At 33.7% G+C, this 25,450-nt stretch overlaps 1 protein-coding gene across 10 annotated transcripts in view; it reads right to left on the reverse strand.

The window, feature by feature from the left end:
- LOC105348914 (tubulin monoglutamylase TTLL4) overlaps window positions 1–24,432 on the reverse strand; it is a 42,172-nt gene extending 17,740 nt beyond the window's left edge. For 4 of the 10 annotated variants that reach the window (XM_011458519.4, XM_066072708.1, XM_066072710.1 and 1 more), the window contains exons 1-3: window positions 24,363–24,432; window positions 14,735–15,008; window positions 9,142–10,477 (exon numbers count right to left, since the gene is read on the reverse strand). In XM_011458519.4, the coding sequence (XP_011456821.3) occupies window positions 9,142–10,477; window positions 14,735–14,897 (1,499 nt within the window). In that variant the 5' untranslated portion in view covers window positions 14,898–15,008; window positions 24,363–24,432. Of the gene's footprint in view, window positions 1–9,141; window positions 10,478–10,702; window positions 10,781–10,977; window positions 11,002–12,974; window positions 13,006–13,512; window positions 13,544–13,835; window positions 13,872–14,338; window positions 14,375–14,734; window positions 15,009–24,362 lie in introns of those variants that run through there. The other 6 variants (XM_066072706.1, XM_066072707.1, XM_066072711.1 and 3 more) reach the window with 6 other exon arrangements.
- Window positions 24,433–25,450: the final 1,018 nt, after the last annotated feature.

A 25,450-nucleotide genomic window follows, 5' to 3' on the forward strand; every position in this document is an offset into this window, starting at 1 on the left:
AAAAACATTGGATGCAGTTAGTGAATTCTGATTTGATGCTAACTGAAGCGTATTTACTAATGAAATGAATTCTCCTTTATATTTTTTTTTACGATGAAGCAGTCTAATATTGCAATTTAAAACACCCTGTATTTTTACACAAGCACACGATAGCTCATTATGAATTTTGATTCATTTCACTGACTTCTATAAAATGAAAGTTGAAACATTCCCTGTATTATTTTTTAAACATTGACACAGCTAGATGAGTATTCATTATGACTACTAATTAGATCGAGTTCATCTACAAAATCTCTGAATGATGCTTCTAGATTGCAAATTGACACACCGTGTATTTGTACAAATAATGATTCTGACAAATGAATCTTAATTAAATAAGATATAATGCACATAAATTTGAATTTGATAAACCCTGTATTTTTACTCCTCGACACAAAACCTCATGAACCTCGAGCAATAAACAATATTCCACCCACCTCCACGAAATTTGTGTCATATTCATCCAATCAGGGTTGGCGTCGTACAACTCGTGAAAAGACAGAACCTCAAACACATCCCACACCCCTTTGGATGAATCCTTACCCCCGAGGTCCAAGGGGGACACTTGTACCCCGGGGCCGAGATGGCGCTTGACAAAAAGCTTCTCCGAGTGGCCATTAAAAACAGACTGTTTACAACCCATCCGAGGAAAAATCGGCAGGTATACATTAAAGCTATAGGAAAAAAGCTTGTAGTGGGATTATGTAAGGATTAAGTGCAAGATTAACTGATTTCATATCAATGTAGTGGAAAAATAATTTTCTTGAGCCTAGAAACAAATGACCTGTGTATTCATGAAAAAAAATATAATCCCCTATTAACAATTCAATGAGAATTGATTCATGAAAGGAGCTGATATGTACTTCAAAAAATAAAAAAAGAAAGGTTGTGACAAATACTAATATATACTCATTGACACCTATAAGATAAGGAGAGGTATCTTTATAGAGTTCACCAACAAACTAGATAGAAGGCTAATTTATTGTTCATTACATGTATTAACTACAGGCAACTAATATACATCCATGACTGTTTGTTTGTCAACAGTACGTTATGTGAGCAATTACGTTCTGCATGCTGTAAAAACACATCAGCAGCTATACTATAGGGAGAAGTATCTGAGACGTCATCAACAAGCTAAGTCGAAGGCTCATTTATTGTTCATCATTAACTACAGACGACTGCCTCAATGTCTGTTTGTTTGTCTGTTGCATGTTAGGTGAGCAAGTCTTGCATGCTACGAAAACACATTTGCTATCCAAAACACACACAAACCGTGTGTATATAAACCTTTGCGGTTCTAACAAAACATGCAACGAGAAGAGCGGAGAGCCTTGTAGAAGTAAGAACTCACTCTAGAGTATAAATACTAATCAATGCCAATAGGGGGTATAGGCCTACTGAGTGAAAAAAACTCCAGCAATTAAAAGTTGGCTGCTGCGCCACTGCGGCTATACTGTAACTGTTTGATCATTTATCATAGCTCCTCTTTATACACCTACATGTAACGCGTTCTGTGTTGTAGTAACAATAAAGTTTCTTTATTTGCTTGCTCCTGTGGAAATATTTGGCTGTTGAAATATTGAGGTTCTATGGGGCTTTTGACTTTGGAGAAACACATCAGGCAAGAACAGCGAAATGTTTATGTTAATGTTGGTTTGCTGTCAGGACATTAATGTAGCTTTGAAATCAATTGAAAACCAGTTCATTTCTTGTAGTTCTACAGCAGTTGCAAGTACCCTACATATTGCAATTTGAGCACAATTATATAAGAATTAAGGCTAGGTATTGATATTTTCATACTGATCAAGAATGTATTTCCTAGATGAGGTTGTTAAAACAGAGAACACACACATACTAGGGACCTATGATTACCTTAATATATATATATATATATATGACCAAAAGAGTGTTTCTAACGAAGTAAAACATATGATAGAGATTTCTTGACTTATGATGGCTTCATTCTTTGGCTGAATGAAAAAGTCAAACATGTTGGAATGATTTTTGTGACAGCCATTTTCAGTTTATCATATTTTAATTTTTGGGATATTGTTGCAATCTAATTGCTGTCTGAATTTTATTATCTACACAATTTATACCGATATAAATGAATCAGTCTTAATAAATATCTAAAAACTATACCCCAGAAATTTTTTTTTTTTTGGTACAGATGTACCTAGATCTTCAAATCAAAAATCGGCACTGTCCTGATTTTTGATCTAACATGGGTAGTTATCCCGGCCCGATTCAATGCAAATCTAATAGAATATCTTTAAACTGCCAACAATTACAGCCAAAAGAAATCTCTAAATAACAAACCTACAAGTGTGTATAGATCAATTTCTATACAGAAATCAATGTCCGTATAATAGTATAAGTTCAGGTGTATTTAGATTCATGTCACAGATCAAAAATACTTTTGAAAACTTTTCATTGCATATATTGTAAAAATTGTATGGTGGTATCTCGATCTACACAGCACTTTCATAAATTTAAAAATATAATAATTATGATTGACATAAAGGCTATCTAATGTCATTTCTTTGACAGGCATGAAATATTCAATGATCGTACTTTAAAACTGAACTTTTATATATTTACATGAACGATTGATCACAATTTCTACAAATTATATTAATATCTTTCGTTGGCAGGGATGTTAGCGCCAGGGGGTCATTGTTTGTTGCTTTCATTGCACTATAAACCGACGTTTACATACAACCAGAGTCTTGCTACCAGTCCAATTCAATCAAACTATATTCAAATTTTTTAGCATTACCATATTAAAGAGACTTGGATTTCTTTGCAAAATTAAACAATCATTATTGATCAGTTTTTGTATAACTTTTCAATGTTTCAAAAGGATCATTTCTAAAGAAATCTCAGTGTAACAAAAAAAAAAGCTAAAGTACAACCTGGCAAACTTTAACATGCAAAAACTGCCTTGACATTGAGGCATTGGACTACATCTTCAAAGAACAGAAGGCCATCAATGGGAATTTTTTCCTTTTGAACACAGATCTCTAAAGAATCTAACCTTCACAGATATCTGCTATTCTGAACTTTTCTTCCTAGACCCCAATATGGTATCCTTTAATCTGTCATGAAATCTCGAAAAAGATCAAATTCAAGGTTTCTTAATTTCAATCATACGCATTTAAACTTTTGAATCATATTCACAAGTAAGTGTCAATACTGAGCAATGGGTTGGAATTAATTGGTTAGAGACCTGCAATTTTGATTTCTTCGGTTTTATTCTTTTCAAAGCTAAATGCGACCTTATACCTAGACCAAAAGGGCTTAGAATTGAAGCTCAAAAAACCTTGAATTTTGTTCTTCTTTTTTTTTTAATACTAAGTATGGCTTCCATTTAGAATTTTTTTTTTCAATACTTTATAAAACCTTTTATAGCTAAATACATCATAGACATTTTAAAGACCTCAAAATTTTTCTTCTGTTTTTTTTCCAATACTAAATGCAACCTTAAAGCTAGACCACAGCCGAGACAAAAATTAAGAGGCCTATAATTTTTGCCTTTTTTTCTTTCTTCTCAATACTAGATGAGACCTCGATCAAGCTAGACCACAGCCAAGACATTTAATAGACTGAAAATTCACAGTTTTATTTTATTTTTCAATACTGAAATGTGACCTTTTTAGATAAACCACAGCATGGACCTACTCGAAGAGTATGAGAAGACAAGAACATGCTATGTCAAGTGCTGATGACACCATGCAGTCAGTCGTACTGAAGGGCATGATCACCTGGGCAACGTCTTGAAAAACATCATTTGTTTTGGGTCCTATCTATCATGGAGATAATTCGACAGTACTTCTCGGAGGAACGCTCTCTGGCGCAACGGCATGTCCACACTTGACCCATCACATAAAATTCGTAGATATAAGATGAACTTAGCACTCAAAATATCCAACAAAATTATTTTTCCTTCGATCTATACTCTAACATTTAATTTTCCTTCTGATCTTCATACATTGTTTTCCTGTGAAATTGAATGATCAATATCATAGGCAAATTATAATTGTATATGTGTCACAAAGACATTTTTTTAAAGATGATTCAGGACCACGGAAAAGTTTCATTCCAAAATGTTTAACAGAAAATTTGATAACAAAAACTTGTATGGAGAGAAACAATTCAATAAAAGAATATTTTCCACCAAGAAGTTCATAAAACCAGCAAACCAATTGTCAATATGTATAAATTTCTTTTCCTCAGTAATCTCCACTCTAAAGCTAATTTTTTATAAGCTAAAAATGCTAAACCCACAAGAACTATTAAAAATGTACTTCAAAATCCTAAATTTGCACGAAATTGTCATCAGAAAGAGTAAATTATTGCCATTCCTCTAAGAAGTCCAATTCTTTACTTTTATCCTCGTTACTAAGAAAAATTCATGTTTGGGTTACTTTATCTCCATAAAATTTATATTTCGGAGAGTTGAAGAGCTCTACATTGCTGTGATAAATGAACTAAGGTAAGAAACTATGCTCAAAGAACTTCAAGAGTAGGTACTTTATACTATACATGTCTGATTCGAGGTCTACTAGAAATAATCAATAGTTTGGTGAAGAAATGTACAGATCTTAGTAAAGGCAAGCTTGTTGGAACAAATTCACAACCTTATTTTCAATTTTCTCATTAAAAATTTTGAAAGGTTTTTCATTGTTTAAATTGCCATTTAAAACTATCAATACCATACCAGAATCATTCTTTTTTTTTTGGGGGGGGGGGGGGGGGTAATGTCACAAAATTTCGAAAAATGAATTAAATGTGAGTAACCTTTATTATTTGCATCATTCATTTTTTTGCAGATCAAAGTTTCTAAAATTTTGCAAATATTACTTGAACCAATTTCCATGTATTTTTTTATTTTGTGATTTCAAAATGATCCCTAAAAAAGGCAAAAATCATTTCCTTATTTAATGGTAAAATTCATATAATAATAAGTATACAAGATATTCAAAAGAATCAATGATCCAAAAAATTTTACAGCGAATTTTTGACATAGCTCAGAGATAACCAGTAAAATTTAAGAAATGTATTGAGCGCATTAACAACATGTATACAGCGACAAAGAGTCAACTGAGAGAGAGCCCTCGATCAATCGACATTGATGTATTGACCGTCAAATTGATTCCTAAATCTTCTGTCGCATTAAGGAGTCACTCCAAAAACATACATGGCCGAGATCTCCGGAATGTTTGCAGAAGACAACCTGTCTGAGAATCTAAAGTCGTTTCCACGGCTATTTTTGAGAGAATAGCACTTTTATAAGTGCACGGGAACACAAGGAACATAAAAGATATTGTCCAATCTTTATGGAGCTGGTTTATCTCTACTGGCTTTAAATCCATAAGTTTTGGATATCTTGTAGTTCACTGAAATACCTATGTGTGCTCTGTTATCTTTGCGGAGTAAGGACATTGAGATTATAGATTTCTTGGGTACCAAGATAGTGGGGAAAAAAGGCATGAAAATCTAAACAAACAACTCATAAAATAGAGGGGAAGTTAAAACCTCTAAATCTGGGTTTCTTAATTCCAGGATTTCCTAAATTTACTTTTTGCTTGAGCAAATTCCTGATTTTACTTACACACAAAAATCAAATAAAGGGATTTTTTATAAAAGGAACTGGGAAAATTGATTTTCCAAGTAATGATCACCTGCTAAGAAAAAAAATTTGTTCTTATATAAGGGCAACCCAAAAAGTCATAAACTACCTAACCCATAGTCTTGTCACAAACTAGTCTACAATGCCATAATTTACTAATTATTGTCCTAAATTCTTGATAAAATAGGGAGAAAAAAAATCTCTGCTGGAAGAGTAATCTGCTTACGGGGAACCAAATAATCAATGTCCCGTAATGTGGAGAACCCATGCAGACTCCAGTAAGATCCTTTGTAAGTGCTTTCCAACCGAGCAAATCTTTCCCCCTTAATAACGGACCATGGAGGAAGCGGCCAATTTCATAATCACGATACTGGCAACATTGGAAATAAAAAATGTCTATGTGAGTATCAATATCTTTGATATCATGTCGGTAAAAATACCAATGCTGCCGTATGTCTTACAGTGTTATGGTTCTGAGGCGACGCACCAGCCAAGATGTCATGCTGCGGACACGAGAAGTAGGAAGGAGACATTTATGGCCACCAATAGACTGAGAGAGACAACCTTTCAACATCTATATTGTTTCTTTGGTTTTGTATCCCCACACAATGGGTGAACACAATATTATATTAGCTCCACATTTTAGCTTCTAATCTGTTTAATATGGCACTACATGGCTGTTTAATTCCCTTTTGACGTAAAATCTACGGACATATTGTTTAATCATGTTCATGATGATCAAACTGCATATAGAATTGAAAAAAGAACTTGAAATTAAAGTTATGATAAGTCTATAAAAAACTCAGCTGCTTATTTGTTACAGATATATATATATATATATATATATATATATATATATATATATATATATATATATATAGATATATATATATATATATAACACTGGCTATCCGCTTAATGCTTAAATTATAACTCTAAAATCACTGACGTAAAATATCAACATGTTAATATGTTTCAAAATGATTGTACTTTACGTACAATAGAAAACTAACTTTAAAATTGATTTTAAGGTCTGTAATATTATATTTTAAATACTGCAAGTGCTCGCGGCTGACTACGTTTATCATTAATTCATATGGATCGTAATGTTTCAAGGATCCATCAATATGGTTCCTTAATTATATCAACAAGTTCAAGGAGAAAGAAGACAGCCTGCAGACTGTTATTTAAATTTACAATTAAAATTAACACATAATTTCTATATCTCATGCAAAACATTCCAGCAAAAAATAAGTAGCCTTTAATAATCAAATCAAATATGCAGGTATAGATCCTATGAGTATTTGATCTGACGGCCATATTTGCATGGCTACCAGCAAATCCAGCCATTTCATCTGAGTTTTTAATACGACAGGTCTACAGGTAAAACAGGTACAATTGCTTCATTATAGGAAAACAGTTCAATATCATTTAAATACATCTCCAAAATACCCTAGAGTTACCAGCTCCTCACGACTTTGACATTATAAAGACTCTAATGATCCGATTTTTAAGCCCTTTGATACCAACTTTAACGATCTGATGACGTTATTGATACATGTATGTATAGATATATGACATGGGTCGAAAGGAACTGAAGAGTTTGGATGCAGCATCACTGTTAAGTTCCGAAGATTAAACAGACTTTTTTAATAATTGTGATAATGCTAGAACATTCAATATGACCACAAAGAAACGAGAATTATGGCACGTAAAAACTTGTTCTGATGAAGCTTTGACAATATTGTTATTTTTGTAAACTACATGGTTACAGCTAAGCTGTATCAAAAGATGATGTTCTATTAAAAAAAACAGTAATAACAAATTTACAAAACATTTTCATGACAACTAGTTCATATACATGTATATACCAGTAACTTACTTTTAAAATCCGTGCAGACATCCCCCTCCCAACCAAACCATTTTTTTAAAATTTACTTTAAACTCTGTTTATCTGCTACTATTGCTTTGAGGTAAAAATTCTTGCAATAAATCTTAATTATCTATATATTGTTTTGCAATACTGTAAATTCCTAATTAAACACGAGGAATCATTATCGGCATAAAATTGTGAGATGCACATCTCATGAATTTTAAAATTTTGCTTTTATTTCTTGGACATGCATGTGTAAACAACATGAAACTATAATAATAAGAATTTGGCATTAGCGATATTTTGTTTTCACGATTTGATGAAAAACGGTTGAATCGCAGAATTGGGTGTTTTTTGCGTAAAATAAGGAATCTACAGTATATTGATTGTATGCATCCACTTCTAAATACACTAAAATTATCTGGAGCCAACTCTTCTTTATAACCTTAACCCTATTACAGGAACCTTAACCAAAGGTGTTCAACTTAAACTCTGTCTTAACTAGCACAAGCTAGGAATCTCTCGATTATTGCTGATCCCGCATTTATAAAGTTTAATCCTTTTATGTGACACTTTGCGAATAATAAGAACTTAATACCCTATTTAATAATATTATCAATTGTAGCGTTGAAAAAATTTAATCCCTAAAGACTGCAAGATTACCTTAATTTAATGGTCTCATAAAAACGGTGCATTTATCAAATTGAATAAAACCTAATTGGTAAATTGACAATAGTTGGTTTTATAGTTTTTACATTCAATAAAGGAATAATATGTGCATATGTGGTGCACACTGAAAATTATTTGACCCGTAAAGCACATAAAATGATAAAAGAATTACTTCAGAGAAACTGCATACATGAATATATATACAATGTATATTATATATACCTAAAGTGTCGTAAAAAACTCCATACTGCAGGCATTGTTGCACAAAATGAGGTCCCCAAAAGACAAATGTAACCAAATTAGAACAAATCTCTACATTATGGGGTTGACCTCCGGGGGCAACATATGAAGTCACTTGACATTAATTCTAAGGACATTTGATATTATAGGCCAACATGCTCCGAAAGACATTCACAGTCCCAAACAATGACAACGACAATGTATAAGAATCTGAAACCATGCATGTATTCCGTGTAAATTGTCGTGTTTTAAACTCGCCTATTGTTCTACCTCAAACTGATGACGGGGTTTTAATCACATGCAAGCTAGCAAGATTTTTGCTTGTAGAGAAAAAATGTCTTTTTATGTACATAGAACTTAGTTAATATTGCTTTAATGGTACACTGTAACAGAAACAGTTGTATTCTAAATGTGCATTAGCAACCTTGATTACACTGTGTAACAGTGTTTAGGGTAGACCATTTTACAATTTTTTATAAATGAGCATAATTATTATGAGATATAATTATCAGTACTGTTCTCTACATGTAATTGAGAAATACTGCTTGTAAATACTACTTGTTGCATAAATAGACATCAAAGAAACTAGGACAAAAAGAAAGAGCCGGACTAAAAGACGGACAAAGCAATAAACAGACGGACTGAAAGACAAACAGAGCAATGGATAGACAGACAAATAACTTACCCAGGTGTGGATCCATCTTCCTCCTCTTCATCCTCTTCACCGTCATCTTCAGTCTTCCCCACATCCACCTTATCCAGAATTTTCTTGTTCTTCGCCGGAGCCCCTTGTACAGGCGGCCTCTGCTCATGTAACATGATCTCCGATTTCGATTCTTTACGATAATATGAAGTACCGTTACCAGCCACTGGAGAAGAAGACAGCGATGTCTGCTTCAAATGAGTGGCCCAGGTGTCCGGTTTTGGAGGTTTTTTCTCAGAAATCGGAGTTTCCAGAGTCGCCGGTTGATGTTTTGATTTCTTCTCTTCTTCCTTTGCTGTTTTGGAGGTTGAGGTGGAGTTTGACTGAGGGTCCTTCACTTCTTCGTAAGGTTTCGTCGGCGTGTAGTTCATATTGCGTATTTTACTGGGAGATTCTTTGGCGGTACCGTTACTGGGACTATTACTGGACATGCCAGGCTTTGGTAAAGACGAGGAGGACGAGGAATGTTTAATGGTGGCCGGTTTTGACGAAGGGTTGGCAGACGGGACGACTTCTGGCTTGGACTCCGTGACTTTGGAGATGATGGTGTTGATCTGGGTCCCAAAGTTTGGAGGGGCAGCCACCTTCTGTATCACAGTAACTCCATTCATCCCCTGTCTGGTAATTACCTGGTCACCCTGTTGAGTCACTGTCCTTTGGGAGGCAGATTTCACCCTAGTGGTGGTGGTGGTCTCATTTTCAATGCTTTCTGCACTCTGTTTGACCACTTTCCTTCCACCAACATCACTGCTGGAACTTGATTTCCCACTTTGCTCTTTTATAGTTGTAGAATTACTAACACTTGGAGCCTCTTTTTGGAATATAGGAGCCTCTCTTTGAAGCATTCCTAACTCCTTCGGTGGTGGTATATCCTTTTGAACCACTTTGGTGTCTTTCCTTACAGCACTTGGGGGCCTCATGAACGAATTCACAGGAAAAGTGGATCCTCCACTGCTGCTACTAGAGGCACTACTTGCGCTCCCCAACATTGAGGGAGAGGAAGAGGAAGGAATCCCAGAACTTGGGGAGGATCCAAAAGTTTTCACCATCTTTTGGTGGTTTTGACTCAGAAGATCTGACACGATGTCCTTGGCACTGAGCGGACGATTGTAAGGATTGGGGTGAGGAGAAGGTTTGGCTGTCTGGGATACGGGCGGCTTTCCGACATTGTTGGGAGAGATGTACGTCTGTCCTCCTTGTTTGTTGAAGGGGACCGGGGCAGGATTCGGATTTCGGCTGACCCTAAATGGGGTGGGTACCATGGGCGAGGTCAAGGCCGCTTGGCTGAGGTTGCTATAGGCACTGTTTCCATCAGGTCCTGAAAATTGAAAAAGAAAACATTACTAAATACCATTAGCAATGATGGTGACAAGTAAGAAATTATTTGAATAGTATCATAGAAGGAGTAAATTTGTCAAAAACTTAATTTTTTCTCCTGAAAATTTTGTCCAAAAAATATCTACTACAATGAAAAAAAACATCTACTGTACTTTAACACAAGAGTCATTTTGTTACATTATGAAAATTTTAATATTTCAAGTACATGTATAAACAATCACTATATAGAGAGTATCGTAAAAAGTCCATATATAAATCCCTATATGCACAGAACTAAAAAACACACAGGTTTCCCTACACATTCTATTGAGGCTTTCACTCATCAATAAATGTAAAGCACGCTGGAAACACAGATTACGCTCCATATAGGATTTATCAAGGAATCCCCCAAAGACTACTTTGGATAATGGGGGGAATGTCATCTACAACATTTGTTTGGAAGGAGGGGGTTTGTCATTATAGGAAGCCATTGTCCATTACCGATTTTCTCTCTCTCTCTCTCTCTCTCTCCCTCTCTCCAGAAATCCGAGAAAAAAAATTCCTCTACTAACGTCTAGTCACAGGGGGCAAGTTAGCATCCGAAGTTAATTGATTAACAATTATCACAGATTTATGTGGATTAGATATCTGTCCAAACCTCGATAGCTCCGGCAGGAAATGAGCACAAATTAGAACCCCTGTCCCTCGAAAGATTTCCAATAAAAAGTCAATATTTTCAATTAACAGCACATTCAAGATTCATAACTCTCCAGTAACCCTCTCATTTTTTTCCTTGTCCTTCACAGCTTGTATTCCAGATTTAAAAGGCCAACTGGACAAGGAAAGACTTTTTTTTACCTTTTTTATTTAAGACCTCGCTTGTAGCCAATGTTATCTGCTAAGATACATATATAGACTCTAAGCTGGCAAGAAAACTAAACTGCATATATATTAAGAGTAAACCGACAACGTCTGCTGGCATGTATTCATTTAAACTCGTTATTTGTTTAACAAAGTAAATAGAATTCAAATAATCATATGCAGATCAGTCTTGTAAAAGTGTCAGGCATTGGATACTGAATCTGCCAAGAACATGCCCTGAAAAATCTACTTTGAAATTCTTTTTCAAACCCTGGATCCAATTCATCGAAACCTCAGACAACCTTGAAATGCTTTAAAATACATGTAGATACATGTCGTACTACCTTAATGAATTACTAATTCTGAAACCAGCTTTTTTGGAACTACATCTCACAATTAGTTATTTCAGAATGTTGGTACAATCTTCATTGTATACATAATCATTATGATGGAAGATTCAAACATATTTTGACCTTTGCGAGATTGAATATATTGATTAAAATGCAGCAAAACTCTAAACAGGAACTAGATAAATAAACGATCTTACCAAATTTGAATCATCTTTCCAACATAACACATCTTTAAATTTCACATAGAAGATTTATTACTACTGAACAAACAATATGGTAATGTGATAATATGATCACATCAAAAAAAGGCTTAAACCTAACATTGCATTTACTAATGCACAGCTCTTTTATAACAGTAAAGTGGTGGTCATGTCTATTTTTAGACTAATTAACCTTCATTAATCAGAGATCTCTAAAATCAATATAAAAATATACCTTTCAAAACTGTTCAAATTTTAAAATTAAATCATTTTGATTTTTCTTTATCAAAAATAGGTAATGGTTATCCTATTTAGCATTTTATGGTAAATCTAATGGATATTTTGTTGACCATCCATCCTTCTTAATCATGAAGTTGCCCGCTGATTTCAGAGTGCTGTACAGTACATATTTAAATTAAAACACTGCTGTAATGTCATTCCTATTTCCAGCAGTCTAAACTAAAAATTTTACCTGTGACAGTCCGATATTAGATAGCTTAAAATTCTTAATATCAGACCGTTACTCATGGTTACAGTACTGATATCCTTCAGAATCGGACTGTCTCAGGTAAATCAACGATGAAATTCAAATGGCATGCAGTGCTTTAAGTACAATTTCTGTCTCAGCACTTCAGAATGAAAAAATATTAGACAGTTCTTGGCCCTAACGTGCCTCGAAACTCTCTCATTTTTTTTTCATTCAGCCGTGAGAACTGTTTTCGGCATATATGCACTGCTGTTAATACTGCTGTAAAGACTGGAGACTAATATTGTTACGACTAGTTATCACTTCTTGTGTAGTAGTAATTACATTACAATTATCTTATTACGTAATAACTATTATCTTATTAGGTAATAGAGCAGTTACAGACCCCTCCACCTCATTCAATATTGATGAGTCTATAACCTTGACTTCTCACTGACAGATGTAAATGGACTATTATGATTGTACCTGTAATTTGTAAAGTTCATACACTTTATACCAGCTTTTATTCATGTGCAAGAAATAAATGTCTAACTTGATAGTCCTCGGGAAACCGAAAAACTAATAAGTATTAATACTAGATCTGTTTGTTATCATACTGACCTATTGCTATGACTTTCTGTTGGTTATAGTACTGACCTATTGCTATGACTTTCTGTTGGTTATAGTACTGACCTATTGTTATGACTTTCTGCTGGTTATAGTACTGACCTATTGCTATGACTTTCTGTTGCTATAGTACTGACGTATTGCTATGACTTTCTGTTGGTTATAGTGCTGACCTATTGCTATGACTTTCTGTTGGTTATAGTACTAACCTATTGCTATGACTTTCTGTTGGTTATAGTACTAACCTATTGCTATGACTTTCTGTTGGTTATAGTACTGACCTATTGTTATGACTTTCTGCTGGTTATAGTACTGACCTATTGCTATGACTTTCTGTTGCTATAGTACTGACGTATTGCTATGACTTTCTGTTGGTTATAGTGCTGACCTATTGCTATGACTTTCTGTTGGTTATGGTACTAACCTATTGCTATGACTTTCTGTTGGTTATAGTACTGACCTATTGCTATGACTTTCTGTTGGTTATAGTACTGACCTATTGCTATGACTTTCTGTTGGTTATAGTACTAACCTATTGCTATGACTTTCTGCTGGTTATAGTACTGACCTATTGTTATGACTTTCTGCTGGTTATAGTACTGACCTATTGCTATGACTTTCTGCTGGTTATAGTACTGACCTATTGCTATGACTTTCTGTTGCTATAGTACTGACGTATTGCTATGACTTTCTGTTGGTTATAGTGCTGACCTATTGCTATGACTTTCTGTTGGTTATGGTACTAACCTATTGCTATGACTTTCTGTTGGTTATAGTGCTGACCTATTGCTATGACTTTCTGTTGGTTATGGTACTAACCTATTGCTATGACTTTCTGTTGGTTATAGTACTGACCTATTGCTATGACTTTCTGTTGGTTATAGTACTGACCTATTGCTATGACTTTCTGTTGGTTATAGTACTAACCTATTGCTATGACTTTCTGCTGGTTATAGTACTGACCTATTGTTATGACTTTCTGCTGGTTATAGTACTGACCTATTGCTATGACTTTCAGTTGGTTATAGTACTGACCTATTGCTATGACTTTCTGTTGGTTATAGTGCTGACCTATTGCAATGACTTTCTGTTGGTTATAGTACTAATCTATTGCTATGACTTTCTGTTGCTATAGTACTGACCTATTGCTATGACTTTCTGTTGGTTATAGTACTGACGTATTGCTATGACTTTCTGTTGGTTATAGTGCTGACCTATTGCTATGACTTTCTGTTGGTTATAGTACTAACCTATTGCTATGACTTTCTGTTGGTTATAGTACTGACCTATTGCTATGACTTTCTGTTGGTTATAGTACTGACCTATTGCTATGACTTTCTGTTGGTTATAGTGCTGACCTATTGCTATGACTTTCTGTTGGTTATAGTACTGACCTATTGCTATGACTTTCTGTTTGTTATAGTACTGACGTATTGCTATGACTTTCTGTTTGTTATAGTACTGACCTATTGCTATGACTTTCTGTTGGTTATAGTACTAACCTATTGCTATGACTTTCTGTTGGTTATAGTACTAACCTATTGCTATGACTTTCTGTTTGTTATAGTACTGACCTATTGCTATGACTTTCTGTTGGTTATAGTACTAACCTATTGCTATGACTTTCTGTTGGTTATAGTACTAACCTATTGCTATGACTTTCTGCTGGTTATAGTACTGACGTATTGCTATGACTTTCTGTTGGTTATAGTACTGACCTATTGCTATGACTTTCTGTTGGTTATAGTACTAACCTATTGCTATGACTTTCTGCTGGTTATAGTACTGACTAGGCCTGGTCACAGACTGGTTATACTTCAGTACTGGTTTCTGGGTCGTCTGTCGGAGAGGCAACTGCTTCTTGAGGGACAGTTCCTCCAAACTGGCAGTCAGGTTGCTTATATTTGGGTCCCCCATTTTGCTGGAGGTCAAAGGCTAAAGGTCAAGGCAATTTAATCGGTTGGCAAGGTTCCATCCTGCTGCACTCAGCAGACCCCGGGTTAGTATTCAAGCCGACACAAAGTAGGGCTGAAAAAAATAATAAGGTATTTATAATTAATCATTAAGACTCAGGTCTTTAAACCACAACAGCAAAAGCCTGTGTCATTATTCTCGAGTTCATTTCATTTTCTGTGTATTAGTACACTGGCTATTGGTTTTTAAAAGTATACCAGCTACCTTTGATCTACGGTGCATATAGTCATATCTTCAGCAATGCACTGATTTAAAACGCTAAAAACTGTCATTAGAGATTTCTTTAAAGAAGTCTTTTATTATTTCTACAAGATCGAGCAGGAACTAAAATATATTTATTTCATAGTTTTGGAGGGTTAACCATGCTAACCATTCTACAAGCATATAGCTTGAAAATGGCTTTCTTCACAATTAAAACACAACCAAAATGAACTTGATATCTATGTAGTGAAATAATGAAAAAGAAAAAAACACGTCTTATTTTCCTTTGAAGAATTCTACCTGCTTCATTTAAGATGATTTGAAGAAATTCTAATAACGCTGCATGAATAAATTATCAAAATTACACAAAAATATGGACATAAAAATGCGGCTAAACATCTTTTTTGTGGAAGCATATATAATAGGGATTGGGCTAGAAAATTAATCTTCCGAATGATATTAAAAAAGCATTCTATATATATATATACTATCAATTGACACACACCTGATACCAAACAGGTATCAAGTCATTATCATAATTACAGGATTTAAAGTTTATAGGGAAATAAATGCAGTGCATTACAGAAATCAATGTCATATCAAAAACCATGTAATATCCGCTAGGTTATTCTGCTCCTCACTTATATTCTTGGAATTGTTTGGATAGTACAAGTTACAACTTGGAGATATAATTTGTTGATTCAGATATATATAAGTTAGTAGCAATTAAAATATATATACTTAATATACTAAAGATATCACTAGAATCTGATCCCTTTCCATGGATATTTGCAAATCTCCCTTCCAACTGCTAACCCCCCCCCCCCCAACCAACCAATCTATCATAACAATAAAAACATGGACTTAAAATTGCTTAATTAAATCAGGGGGCAATAAACTTTAACAAAATATTCCGAACACTTTTTTAACTACATGTAAAAATGTCTCAATAATTACTGTTAATGCAGTAATAAATCAAAACCAGGCAAAAATATGCGAAAAGTTCATGCAACCCCTTCTCTTTCATGAACCAAGAAACCTGGTCACTAATGTTTGTTGACGTCCCTGTAGACATTATATGTGATTGTGTGCCAATGTTTATAGCAATGTCTGGTTGCCACATGGAGGAAAACCTCACATAGCTTCCAATAATACTTCTGCTTCGAGCTTTGAATTCGTAACTGTAAATATATGAGATACATTGTTCCTAACTGTCCCCCGAATTGCAGTGGTAAGGTGTTAGGTACACAAAAACCGTTTAATATCTCTCTTAGATCCCGTACACACATTTCGCACAATTAACACAAAAGCGTCTTTAAATCCCCGCTATTCTGGGCCCTGAATGCCGACAAAATGGTCTAACACTTGACTAAATTAATTTTTATTTCAATGTTTACTCAAACACTCAAAAGAATCTCTAATATGAATTCAAAGAATATTTACACATACTTCAAACTGGAAATGAAACTTTTATTCCGTTATATCAGCTGAATTTCAATATTTTGTCTTTAAAATTCACTTTCATGCATCCACTAATTCAATCTCGTGAAAGTTTTTTTTAATAGTAATCACAGAATTCAAAGACTTTGGCGATGCTTTGAAGCATGATTCACTTTCAGAATTGTAAAGAGCAGATGAATTTGGAACCATACTGTCCTAATACGATATCTGCCATCAATATTTCAGATGATTTAATTTCTAGCTTGAATACATTCAACACTTATAATCTGAACATGTCACAGTTTTGAGGTTATTACTCCAGAAAATGTTAAAATGCAACAAAATCAATTTCTCTCACACTTCATTTCCATCATTAAAATCAACTAGAAAAGGCTACGGATCAAACCACATTGAGATTTGCTAAACTCAGAAAACCTACTAGGGTACAATTCAATGATGATCGAGACAAAAAAAATACTGATCAAATTAATTCTTGCATCTTTTCACTACATGTAATACAAAAATTACTAATTCACAGCAACAAATTCATTTTCCTTTATGTAAACTATCATTAAAAGGAAATATATTTATAATTTAATAAAGCATATAATATTATGCACTTTAAAATTAAACCATATTATTATATGGTATTTTAATTTATTCAGGAATCATTCATACATGTAATACATGTATATAAACTTTATTATAAAAAAAAGCAACAAATAATTGATAATTTTCAATATCAAATTATAACAGTTAATATTAAACATTTATATTCAGTTTGTTACTATTAAATAGTACATACCAATTCGTAATGGGTTAAAACCATGCAATAAAGAACACTACAGTCACTCTACTTTCCATGCTAGTATTACACCAGCTGCACGTATAGTAGCTAGCACACAGACAAATCTAAATCCCTCTAACCTGAGATCACAGAAACATAGCCATAGCCTTGCCCTGTAGTGCATATACTTTTTAAAACGCTTATCCTTAATATTTAAAAATCCCCATATTCAAATTCAAAAAAAAAAAATCCAATAGTTCCGACGGTCTTTGTAATAGCTAGCCTGTAAACCCTTTTTAAAGACTTTTATTAACTGGCACACATATAAATTAAAAAGCATTGTATGTGTGTAGTTTATAATTTGCCCTTTTGTCTATAAGCTAGGCCCATGAATTTGACATCTGCAAGCAAAAAATGTTTTAACCTACCAGTATGTATCTGTATGTGCATTTATATGAACATTACATATATGACAAAACAGTTCAATAAAAGGGTTTGCGTAGGAGAGGGAAAAAAATTAAATCATGTTTCTTGCTCTACGATCTCTATCAGTTACATAACTATTAAACATGCACTGAACAAGATGTTTTACCCACTTATGGGATGCGTCTTTCTCCAAAAATCAATCGCTCTTGGCATGCCTTGGTTTGGCATTAAGAATTCTTTATACCTCAAAGATTCCCTTAAGATTCATCAGTACATGCAAAAGTCAGCAAGAAACAGGCAAATATATTCCTATGTGATTACAGAATTAATCAAATTTTTTATTAATTGTTCAGAAGTAAAAAAAATTTAAGTTTTTGTATTTACTTATATTTTGCAATTCCCTGTTCATAAAAATCCTTTCTAAGAAGTTTCTATAACATATGTACATGATATATATCAAAACTCATATTGATAAAAAAAAAATTTTCAACTGCATGAGGTTACAGAAAAATTTGGTTAGAAGACTTCCTCAAACTTTAAAACCAATTATTTGGTTTAAATTGTAGATCCTATATAAATAGAGTTGCAATTAACACTGTAAAACTTGAAACATTATGCCGACTGCAATCGTACATATGTACATACATATCTTTCCGAATACGATCCACATCAAATATTTCTTACAAACTCCTTTTATAGTCACTTTCTTGGACTATTATTAAACACAGCAAGCTCGCAATTTCTTTTTATAGCTTGAAATAATTAAGAATTGATCAAGTGCAATGTTTTTTTGGGAGGGAGAAGGGGAGAAAATAAAACTCCATTAATTTAACACCATCGGATTGCGCCATAGATTAAGGATGGACGCTTGATGTCTGCTTGCTGTTGACGTACGGGTTATATAAAGCAATGTAATTGTTCTACCATTGATCGCCTCAACAATAATCTATAGACAGGTGTAGCTTAGCTGCCAAAAAAAGTGATAATGAAATCAACGGAATACTCCATCTTTCCTATTCTTGGAGATTATAACGGTATTTTAAAGGAGTGTTATAAATATGGTGTAAATAAACTTCAAAATATATTTTGAATGTAAGATATTGCACAGATTTAACATCACATGATTTCATATTTCAATTAATATTTTGCTCCCACATGAATTATTGACAAATCTTGACAAGGAGAGGACAATAATTAAAACTTTGCTCCTTGGATCGTGTCCTATAATATATCATAATATCTAATGAAAGCATCTAGAATATATATATATGAGTAATTTCTTTATTAGCATAGGAGTACAATATCTTTTTTTTAGTATATATCCTACATGCAACTATCTTATTTCCAATATTTGCTTTCAACATTACACTTATAAATTAATATTATATAGCTCTCACAATCAACAAACAGTACTATGCTAAATCCTTAACCAATTCCATCTAATCAGAATAAAATTCTCTTCTCCTTTTTCCTTTCATCCTTAATCTTTCATAATAATTTTCCATTCTACAGTCTGCCAATGGCCAACCAACAGACTCTCACCCCAAATGCTAGTAATTTATTAATGATTTTATTAATGCCCCAGCAAGTCTCCCCTTCCATTAATGATGATATTTACCCAGGCAATAAAACAATACTACAGGTGTCCCTTGGGGGCCCTTATGCACTAAGCTGCGAGTCTGGGTCTCACTTAGGTGTTGAGATGGTTATCAGAGAGAGCCTGCCATCCCCCCCCCCCCACTAAAAAAACCCAGAAATTCTGCCTCCCTTGGGTGTTGGGTTGGCTGTCAGAGGGAGGCTACCCCACTCCATCTCCCCCCCCCCCCCCACCTCCCAAATCCAGGAGCTCTGCCTCATCCAAGAACTCTGCATCACTAGGTGTTGGGTTGGCTATCGGAGAGAGCCTGACCCTCCAAACCCCCCCCCCCCCCCCCCCACTCTTTTTTTTTTAAGAACTCTGGGTACTGTGGGGTTTATATCCTCTGATGAGAAAACTTGTTAGGATTACCTTTGTAAAGTACATGTAACACCTGCTAACAATTCAATAACCTGGATTACGGGTTATAACTAGCAGTATTGTGTATAGAAGATCATAGATGTAGCCCCTGAGTTATATGTTACACCTATCACAATCAAATTACCTGGATTCATGGCTAACTAGATAATAAGATCGTATTGTATTGACGTGATTCTACAGGGGAAAAAAATCATCTGACGTATTAAATTTGTCTTTGAAAGGACGCGATAGCTAGTGGGTTGGGGCTAAAACTGTATACATTTCTTTATTAAATATCAAGTCATTTTCTTACTTTTAATTAATTAAATTGATCATCTTAAAGAAAGATAATTTGGGGGGGAATGAAAAATTAAATGTTTTATTTAATATTAGCGAATTCATGTCTTTCGAAATAAACAACCGCTACTTTACACTAACTAATGATCAATTACACAAACACTATATGATGCATTTCTCTAAATGGTCATATCCCTTTATGTTGAATTTAGATCATATTCTAAGAAAACCTAAGGTTATTTAAAAGCATTCCTGTTCAATCTAGCCTAGCCGTCCACAAACTTGTTCCCAATAATGATGACTTAATTGTATTATATAGTCAGCACTGCACGGTTCAGACCCATGTATGATGTATCTATACTACTATATTAAAATAATAGACTCGATTCTTTGAGCTTTAATACCGAGAAATCGGATGAGTACTGTCTTTTGTTTTATATATTTTTAACATCATTGGTACTTGAAGATTACCAATTTGTTTTTATTTTTTCTCAATCAAGCTTCGCTAATTAGTAAATCAAAGAAAATTCCTTTAAAAATCCGGAAATCATCTGCATTTTTTGGATTTTACATTTTTGCGCATGCGCATTACATTCACATTAAATCACGGAAGGCTCTTTAGTTTATGTTTCCAAAATATGACATTTGTATGGATAAACTCAGAAACGATATTACAAATACGTGTAAATTTTCATTGAAATGGAAAATTTGTCATATATTCATCAAAGGAAATACGGGAGATAACTCTAACTCAGTGCATTTAATATGTCAAATCCCGAGAGTTCCGAATGTCAACATGGTGTGTATATTCAAAGCGACGAAAAAAGTTGGTGAAAAGTGTTGAATTCTTCTTTAGTATGAATTAAATTTTTAGATGAAAGATATTTACAGCCTCAAAATTTTTTTTTTGGTAAATAATTTGACTGTTAATTATTTACAATGTAGCTTCATTAATTTTCTCCAAAATCGTTCCGGAGCGATTCTGCAACTTTTTGCTACGTTAATACGGGTGTACATATCGGAGACGTTTTAACTGTGGTGAAGGCCCGTCCTAAGGTTTTTCAGTTAGATTTTTCTAACCAGAGTGTAGTGAAATTAATAGCATTATTGTAGGCTTAAAGCTTGGTTATGTAAATGTCAACAATATCATAATGAATATGGCGTGTAGATGTATCTATTTCGTAAATGTCCGATATTATATGTTATATGTCAACCCGTGCACGCACGGGTTAAAGTCTAGTTATACATAAATGTTAACTAAGCTAGCACAACAATAAGTTCAAAACATCTAAAAAATGTTTAAATCTAAGTCGTTGCATGGAAAAAGGTACCGTGCATATCAGCGATCTGACGTGCCAGGCGTAACTTGCAAGGCTTTTCTTCTTACCCATGAAAACCAATGTATTCAAAATGACCTTTTTCATGGTCACCAATTCAAAAAATTCAATACGCAAGCCAAGGTGACAATTTTCCTATGCAAGCCATCTAGTTCATTCCTTGACCCAGAAATGAGTTCAAGGTCATTCATTTAGTTGGTAATTAGTGTATTCAATATACATTTAATCATTTATATTTCCATGCATGCTTGCTTTATCAGTCTCTTCATTCATTTGAATGATATCACTGACACAAATATTCATTTGGTATTTGTCTACGCGCTGTGGGACAATAGAACGATCATTCATTTAACGCGGCATTGTTTGCTATCTTCTGATTTCTATCGCGGTGTCAACAAAAACAGCTAGAGCTGACGTTCTTTAAAGGACTCGAAATCTGCTGAATCATGACCGAATATGTCTACTTGTTTTATGCACCCTTTGCAGATTTGATCGAATTATTGAATATCATTGGGGTTTTTCATTGTAATTATTTATATTCAGCAGTCCTAATTTTCTGCTGCAGAATGTTGCTTGAATTGAAAATGGGTTTTTTTTATTTGGTAAAATAATCAATTTTGAGTGCAAAAGAGAAACTAAGAGAGAGAGAGTTATTCACACATTATTTCTTTAAAATATATCTGCTTGTTATAAGCTGTGTACTACATTTACATGTAGCTGTTATCAAATACACCTTTCATAATATTATGAATAAAAAATTGTCAGAATTTGTCATGTATTGACTATCTCTTTCTTATACCAAACCAAAGTAGAGAATTCAATTCTGACCAGTACATGAATATAGACATATAGAACTATAATCTTAGTTGTAATATATATACCCTATATCCGGTAATTTTCGCGATGATCTAATTTTCGCTATTTTGGCAATCTCTTTCAAATCGCAAAATATTGAATACGTAGAAATTATATCTGACTTATATTATTTTCTTAAAAAAACTTATAAAAATCGCAAAAAATGACTTACGCAAATTAAAAATGCTACATGTTTTCCCCATTTTCGCAAATTTTGTAACACGCGAAAAAAAAACACGGATATACAGTATCAATACATGAAATATACATGATTATTTTATCTAATACATCTACCTGTAATTACATTTGAATGTAATAACACTTGTAAGCAAAAGGGGTCAGCAATGGGTACATGTCTTGAGAGTTGTTTAATTAGTTTACTTGAGAATCTATATCAAAGTATATATACTCGGAAACAAATTACTGCAGTTGTCAATTCAAGTGACAACGGAAATCTTTACCAGGCAACATGCACTTATAGTGCATAGAGACAGAAGCTTGTGTGGATTTAACGTAATTTCCCATATCTTGGAAACCTGTGGATTAAAACTGTAAACCGTAGTCTTTGCAAAAAAAATTAATTGCCCTAGCTGTCGTATTGTTTGAAAGATAATGCACTGTCTTTAACACAGGGGCCGAATCCCATTTTGACATTAATTTCAAGGTAACCATAAATAATAAGAAATAAGTGAACACGATGAACACTCCCGTCCTTAAAAACCACTAACCTAAACAAGACTAAAACAGATACAGGCATCATAACATTTATCTACTAGCCTGCTTGACATGAGAATTAAATACTGATCGAGTTACCGCTATGAATCAATTTTTTGGTTAAACTAAAGGGTCTAAAATATGGGGATCTCTTGCCATTGAGGTCAGAACTTACATGTATGTACAGATATGATTGTCCTTCTTACTTAAAAGACAATGAGTACATGTACATGTATTTGTAAAACAAGTATAATACAAATGACGGTTATGACCTGTCAATGAGATTAACAAAATATACAAGTTGATCAAAGTTGAAATTAGAAGTGGTACACAATGGGCACAATTACGGAAAAATATGAGCTACATGTAATGACTAAGGTAGTCCAAAAATTTTCCTGGCAAGGAAAATATCAAAATCATTAAAAAAGCCAGGAAAATGTCAGATATTTCTGACCATGACAAAGGCTCTGACAAACACAAATGGGTATATATGCAAGGCTATCATACAATCTACTTTTCAATTTTGGAGTTTTGTCAACAAAATTTTTTTTTTAATTTTATGACATGTCTTTTTTTGTATTTGTACAAATAACAACTGTTACATTGAAAGACAAGAGAGATTGGTACCGTGATCAAACATGATTGGCTTCCTATAGTCAAGATCAAGAGATGATAACCCAACAGGCATGACAACATCCTGCTTGATCAATTGTTTGAACCCAGAGAAATATTGTATAATATTGGAATCATTGAAATTTAACCTATCCCATCAGAGACACAAATAACATTTTATAAGTCTCTGATTCCATGACATAACGTAACAAATGTCTGCATGAGAATAAACCTACCACATTTTCAAAAGTAGGCATATCTACATGCATCATTATAATCAAACTCCCTAAGTAATTAATGTGAAGCTTTGGAATAATTTGGAGAAAATTGACGTCATGTAAAAAAAAGAAGAAGAAGAATTCAAATGCATCCAAAAGGATCAAATTAAATGGACATTAAATGGACACCCTATTATACTTGCCCTGTATTCAGTTAAAGGGTGTGTCCGATTTAAAATGACCATGCATACATTTGTTACGCTTTCCTGACAATTGCTGATATAACCGTTTTGCACATTATTCATACAGCGATCAGCTGATGGTCACTTTACGTGTGTAAGAAACAGGCGAAGCAGCAGCTTGTGTCTTTTTTCTCCAAAATATAGATTATTTGAATGAGGATAGAAAACATTGATGTTACTTACCGAGATGCCAACGTTTTTAAAGAACCGTGAATATTTAAATGTGGTCATTCATTCATACAGATAAACAAAAGTAAACAAATCTAAATCTCCTTGAAGTTACCTGTTGATACTTGATAGCCACATGCTTGATACTATGGGAAACACATACCGCCCACTATTATCCAATGAAATGATGCGTTACTTAGGAGTTTTAAACCAATGGCGTTTAGTGATTCAACCTGGCAAGTCCACTTACCCCAATGGACTCAACTGTTCAGTTTTTTACATGTATGCACCAAAAAGAATAAAATAAATATTTTAATCACTTTACTAAAATGTCTCTTTAGAAAATCTAACGTGATATTTTATTTTAAGTCACACGATAAAAAGAAATATTAAAATAAGAAGACACACATTCTCCAAAAACAAAATTATCAATTCAATTAATTGTAGGGGCCTAATCAATCGTCTTATTTATAAACAAGATTTTAAAAATAAATCACGTGTCACCTTTTCTTTATTTTCTGCAAAAATTCAAATAAACATACATGTAAATGGTAACCAAATAGTTGTATGCCAACCCTCATCTGACCACACTTCTAAAGAACTGTGGTATTTTTAACTATTTTATCATTAGAATACATAAAATGCAAACGGATTTAACAAATATTTATTTATTTATTCAAGTTATATGTTTGTATGTAATTGATTAAATCATTCATTCATTTTTGAATTTTATTTCACTTGGATAAAACGTACGAAGGATAACTCCTATAAAACTGCCTTCTCAATGTTACATCCAAATGTATGATATGTATAAAAACCTAATTTAAGATAACTGTACATCACTTACCTACAGAAAAACTTATCATAAAGTCTGGGTAAGATTAGGTTGAAGGGAGAACTAACAAGTAGAGGTCAACAAAATTTGCAAGATATTTAATTGCATATATTTTATTTCAAGGTAAAGTGTTTCAAAGTATCAACGATTATATACATGCATCCGAGAAATCGGTTAAATCTTCCAGTAATTTTGATGTATAGCAATGTCATGATGTGACAATGTCACTGTCATAGAGAGCCAATAAGATGCCCGTATGAATGAACTAAATAACGCACAATGTAAAATATAACTGCTCTCAGATCACTACCTCTTATTGCAGTATCGCCCTCAGAGGGCTGCTAGCTTATAAGGACTATAAGTGTTTG

Source organism: Magallana gigas, chromosome 10, assembly GCF_963853765.1.
Source record: "Magallana gigas chromosome 10, xbMagGiga1.1, whole genome shotgun sequence".
Taxonomy (NCBI): Eukaryota; Metazoa; Mollusca; class Bivalvia; order Ostreida; family Ostreidae; genus Magallana; species Magallana gigas.